Genomic DNA, 6,000 nt, shown 5'->3' on the forward strand with positions numbered 1-6,000 from the left:
GGGAGGGGGCAGAGGAGAAAGGAACCCCAGATATCTGTCTGAAGCTAAGAAGCAACCTGGTGGCAACTGGCCAGGAAGAGATGGCGTTTTTCTCTGGGTTCAGTGTCTTTGTGGTCAACTGCAATCGCATTTATTTATTTTCTATAATTGTGTCTAGTAATGGACTATATCTACACACCATTTGGATATTGAGGGCACAGTGGAGACGTATATACACACACACAAACACGTAAGTAGATATTTTCTCTTTTTTGTGTGTGTTTAGGTCCAAATTTTCCAAAGCACTTTCATCTCTCTCTTCTTTTTTTCCTTCCTTTTTGCTTTTTCTTTCTTACTTTTCCTTACAAAACCTCATGCAGCGAGCAGAGAAGACATAATTAACCTGGGTTAGCAGAGGCAGGAAGTGAAGCAGAGAGGTGACTTGTACCCCTACGTTTCCTAGTAAGTGAATATCAGAAGTAGAATTCAAGTCTCCTAAAATAAGCCCTTCCAGAGTTTATCACTAAAACACAGGCTGTGAATGGTATCATTAATTCAAGAGACATTCCTGGAACAGTTTGATCCTGCTCTCGATTTTTTGAATTGTACCATTTCTTCAAGTGGCTAATACCATCCATTATATTTTTTTAAATCTAATCTTCATTTTTTCTCAAATGTATACATATACATAGTTTAAAATTTCAAATAGTACTGTCATGGGTTGGGAGGGAGTGGATTTTATAGTGAAAAAGAAATTCCCAAGAGGCTGAGATGGGAGGATTACTTGAGCGCAGGGGTTTAGGACCAGCATGGGTAACATAGTGAGACCCTGTCTCTAAAAAAATAAAATAAAACAAATAAAATAAAATAAGTTCCCTGTGCCCTATGCTGATTACTGTTCTCCAGAAGTAACACTTCAATTTCATTTAGCTGTTTATTTTTGTAAACATTTATACCACTAATTCTTGATTTTTTCAATTTGAAATATCATCTACTAAATTCCTACTATGAAAGATGAGGATTTAATTATTCTCTCTCACTCACTCGCTCTGTCTCCTCTCTTACTCACTCACATTGTCCACCACCACCACCACACATATACACAATTCCCTTTTTTCATTCTCCCAATCATTGTTTTTAGCTAGATCAATATTTAGTGCTTACACACAGCTGAAGTTGAGTTATGTGATACTCTATGGTTACATTTATTTCTTCTTTTTATTTTTTTTATTTTTTTTATTTTTTGAGACGGAGTCTCACTCTTGTTGCCCACACTGGAGAGAAATAGTCCGATCTTGGCTCACTGCAACCTCCAACTCCCAGGTTCAACTGATTCTCCTGCCTCAGCCTCCCAATTAGCTTGGATTACAGGCATGCACCACCACGCCTGGCTAATTTTGTATTTTTAGTAGAGACAGGGTTTCACCATGTTGTTCAGGCTGGTCTCAAACTCCCAACCTCAGGTGATCCATCCGCCTTGGCCTCCAAAAGTGCTAGGATTACAGACATGAGCCACTGCGCCCAGCCTACATTTACTTTTTCTACAAACTTTCATTTTCCCTGAATTTAATTCACTGTGGGCTTGTTTGCTCGTTTATTTCTTTTTCTATGTTACCATCCCCAAATTATCGATCTGAAGTGTAAATGAAGTGTAAATTACATCTTTATTCTTTCTATTTCACTCTCAGACTAGCTTCAAATTCGGGGGTACCTTTGCTACCACCCCCCATGCCATGTACAAACAAATGGTGAGAAGTAGATAATCCAATGACTAGCTTCATTAAACGGTCACTCTGGAATATTCAAGGTCTTGAGACCTAGACAGATGCTACATAACATTAATTTTACAAAGATACCTTTAACAAGTACTTAAAGTACATGTTTTTTATAAATGCCAAAGGGGATGTAAGACATATATTTGCCCAGATTGAAGGCCTGTCCCCTTCTAGGAAGGAAAGAAGCTGCTAGGGAGGGTAAGAGGAAAGGGCTCAAAGGAAAAAAGAAACAATTTGGTTTCTACCTGAAACACTTCCTTATCTTTGTTGAGAGGGTCCCAGAAGTTGGTCACCAAGAAGGCCCCATAGGCACCTTTTAAGGCACTGTCCACGGATGCTTTATCATTCAGGTCACCTTTTACCACCTCAGCTCCAAGGCGCTGGAGCTCCAGGGCATTTGGTCGAGTTACATCCCTGGTCACTGCTCTCACTGCAAATTTTTTGCTCTCCAAAATTGCCCTGGCCACAGAGCCACCTTGAGCTCCTGCAGGGTCAAGGGAAGAAGAAACACAGGAAGGATCAAGAAGAATGTTCACTGAAAGAAGGCCAGAAATCCCATGATTCAGAGTGGAGCTGCTGTAGTACCTATTTCAGGGGGTGCTACATGGCACTTCACATATCCCCATGGCTTTCAAACTAAGTTCTTTGTGGCCTCTTAGGAGGCATTTTTGCAGAGGACATGGGAAGAGAGAAGTGGGAGAGGCTTGAGGCAACAAGAAGGGCAAGTGAGCAGGGTGTCAAAATTAGGGATGCCCACAGGTTCTCCAGATTCAACAAAGGCAATTACTCTACTTTTACCTGGTTGTAGACCTTATGTTGGGGTTATTCAGACAATTCGTCAAAAGAAGTTCCTGCTCTCTCTCTCTCTCTCTCTCTCTCTATATATATATATATATATATTTTTTTTTTTTTTTTTTTTTTTTTTTTTTTTGGAGACGGAGTTTTGTTCTTGTTGCCTAGGCTGGAGTACAATGGTGCAATCTCAGCTCACTGCAGCCTCTGCTTCCTGGGTTCAAGCGATTCTCCTGCCTCAGTCTGCCGAGTAGCTGGGATTACAGGCGTGCACCCAGCTAATTTTGTATTTTTAGTAGAAGCAGGGTTTCACCATGTTTATCAGGCTGGTCTTGAACTCCTGACCTCAGATGATCCACCCACCTCGGCCTCCCAAAGTGCTGGGATTACAGGCATGAGCCACTGTACCTGACCCTGATCTATATTTTTTTAGAAATTTAAAAACTTGTAAAAATTTTTTACCACATTCAAGGCCGATTATGATATGATCATTACTTGCCTGATTTATTCACCCTGCAAATATTTATGGAATATCCTGTGATATAGGCCAGGTGCTATGTTGGGTTACTAACATTTGGGTTCCTCCATCACATTGGCTGGATACCTGTCCTGGATACTTTTTTGTGCTTCCAGCTCCATATTCACTTTCTCTGTTCTACTTAGTGCACTCAACAGTTGATCCTCATGGAGTCCCTCTCGTGCCCTCAGGTTGGGTCTGGGCAATGAGAGACATCAGCCAGAGACCCAAGGGCAAGAGAGATGACCCCTTTCACATTGCTACTGTCTGCAAGTTCTGGTCATCTTTCTTGCCCTTTTCTCCTTCCTCTTGTTGCTTACTTATTCCTTATTGCTGTCTTCCTTGTCCACTGTTATTAAATTGTTCTCAGCTTCTCTGAAGGAGTGTGGCACTTGTTTCTTGTGGGACCCCAGTTAATACACCACTGATAACCCTACAGGAGGGTCGGGGTTATTCAGTGAGCTCTGTCTTTGCACACAGGGTTTCATAGTAAATTTCGTAGTAAATTGTCTACTAGTAAATATGAACAGACAGTCAAAGTTCATCATATGTTTGAGGAAAGCCTCCAACATGAAAAGCAAACCCAAAATAAACAAACTGATGGAAACAGAAACAGTCCAGAGAACTGAATAAAAAAATTAAAAAGAATTAATATCCTCTGGGGCTGGGCACAGTGGCTCAATCCTGTAATCCCAGCACTTTGGGAGGTCGAAACTGGCTGATCACTTGATGTCAGAGTTTGAGACCAGTCTTGCCAACATAGTAAAACCCCATCTCTACTAAAAACACAAAAATTAGCCAGGTGTGATGGCGGGTGCCTACAATCCCAGCTACTTGGGAGGCTGAGGCAGGAGAAGCATTTGAACCCGGGAGACAGAGGTTGCAGTAGGCCAAGATCTCCCCACTGTGCTCCAGCCTGGGTGACAGAGCAAGACTCTGAATTAATATCCTCTGAGATTAGAAAAGGTTTTGCATTCCAGATGCTATATTGGCCCAAAAAGAGAAGAAGAGACAAGAGAAAGAGAGCAAGCAAGAGAGAGAAAAATAATTAGAAGATCAAGCCAGGGGAATTACAGAATGAGAAAACAGATGGAGGTATTGAAATTATCTAAGAAAACAGTAATTTCTCTGAGTCCAAGGATATTAACTGAGCTTCCAAATTGAGAGGTCACTGAATGCCCAATACAATGACAAATGAATTCCCACTTTATGCACATCACTGTGAAATTGCAGAACACTGGGTGCTGGTTTGGATATCTGTCCCCTGCAAACCTCATGTTGAAATGTGATTCCCAATATTGGAGCCTAATTGGAGGTGTTTGGGTCATGGGAGCAGATCCCTCATGAATAGATTAATGCCCTCCCTCAGGGGTGAGTTCTCATCCATTAGTTCCTGAGAGCTGGTTGTTAAAATGAGCCTGGCACCTCCACCCTTCCTCTTGCTTCCTCTCTCTCTCCATGTGATCTCTGCACATGCCAGCTCCCCTTTACCTTCTATCATGAGTGGAAGCAGCCTGAGGCCCTCATCAGATGCAGATGCACAATCTTGAACTTCCCAGCCGTGAGAATCATTAATCAAATAAACCTTTTTTTCTTTATAAATTAGAGAAAATAAAACAAAATCTTTTTTCATCTGGCCATTATATGGAATCATTCACAATTAAAAAGCAGGTAAGTTGAATATTTTACTCTGACTTTATAAAATAAAAACCTAAACAAACTGAAGTACCTTCTATTTGAGTATAATTTGTGCTTTTGGCAGGGGGTTGGGGGGTGCTGGAGTAGGTGGGGTGGGTCATGGTCCTTGAAAAGGATTTTTATAGGAAAGTTTCTATTATTGTCCTGGGACCATGTTTGTGAATGACTCTTACATGCTCTGCTATGCCCTGGGGATGTAGTGGTAAACAATAGCAGGTTTGAACATGTTGGATATACGATAAAATTTATGAAAGACATTATTAATAGATTGGATTATGGCCTAAAGAGTTCAAGGATTTACCCCAGATCCTATAGCTGCTTAGGTAAGGATTTCAGGATTCAAACCTGAACATGGCACCTGCCTGCACAGAGCTTACAGACTAGCAGGGGAGATCATTAAAGAGCAATTATAATACAGTGTGATATGTGTTATTAGGGGAGGGGGAAAGGGACTGAGAGAATACAGGCTCCAGAGGAGGACGTAAATGGAGCATCTAACCCAGACTAGAGGGAGGCTTCCTGAAGGAAGTGGTAACAGAGGTGAGCCCTAAAGAACAGGCAAGAATTGGGAGAGGCATGTGGAGTGTGTTGCATGCAAAGCGGGTTGCAAGTGCTTTATTCCAGAGGTGAGAGAGAAGGCAGTGAATTAAGAGAACTGAAATGAATCTGACTGAGAACTGCAGGTCAATGTCACACATGAGGCTAGAGAAGTAAAATAGGTCTACAGGGCTGCATTTTGTTCTGGGAACAGAAGATTTTATGAAGTTAATCAATATGTTCAGAATTACATGCTGGGAAAGCGCTCTGGTTAACAGAGAGTGTGGAATAGGATAGAGAGACCACAGACAAGGGTACAATTAGTGGGCTTTAAAACAATCTAGGTAAAGGTTGACCTGTGCTAGAAGGGGTTATTCAGGTGGAGGGAATAATGCAAATTTAAGAGATACTCAGAATATTAAAGGATACATTTTTAAAGAGTAAATAATAATTTATACACACATAAAATGAATGTGTCAAAATTCTATCTAACTCATTAATTAATGAGGGGACCAGTACAGTGTTATAAGAAAAATTCAAAGAACACACATATATGTAGGCAATCAAGAATGCCAAAATGCTAAAATGAATGTACTATTAGGGACAAAACCAGTCAATATCCTCTAGGCAATGATCAATTGTGGTCCACCAGACACAATTCATTTGCATTTCTTTTTTTTTTTTTTTTTTTTTTTTTTTTTT

At 40.8% G+C, this 6,000-nt stretch overlaps 1 protein-coding gene across 9 annotated transcripts in view; it reads right to left on the reverse strand.

The window, feature by feature from the left end:
• The window catches only part of LOC111523227 (nmrA-like family domain-containing protein 1), a 67,337-nt gene that overhangs the window by 57,209 nt on the left and 4,128 nt on the right, over nucleotides 1–6,000 (reverse strand). For all 9 annotated transcript variants that reach the window (XR_002725469.1, XM_023187677.1, XM_023187674.1 and 6 more), the window contains exon 2: nucleotides 2,000–2,238. Coding sequence is in view for 8 of the 9 variants with exons in the window: in XM_023187677.1 (XP_023043445.1) it covers nucleotides 2,000–2,238 (239 nt within the window). In the remaining variant the exon portion in view is untranslated. The remainder of the gene's footprint in view (nucleotides 1–1,999; nucleotides 2,239–6,000) is intronic.

The sequence above is a fragment of the Piliocolobus tephrosceles genome, chromosome 2, assembly GCF_002776525.5.
Source record: "Piliocolobus tephrosceles isolate RC106 chromosome 2, ASM277652v3, whole genome shotgun sequence".
Lineage (NCBI taxonomy): Eukaryota > Metazoa > Chordata > Mammalia > Primates > Cercopithecidae > Piliocolobus > Piliocolobus tephrosceles.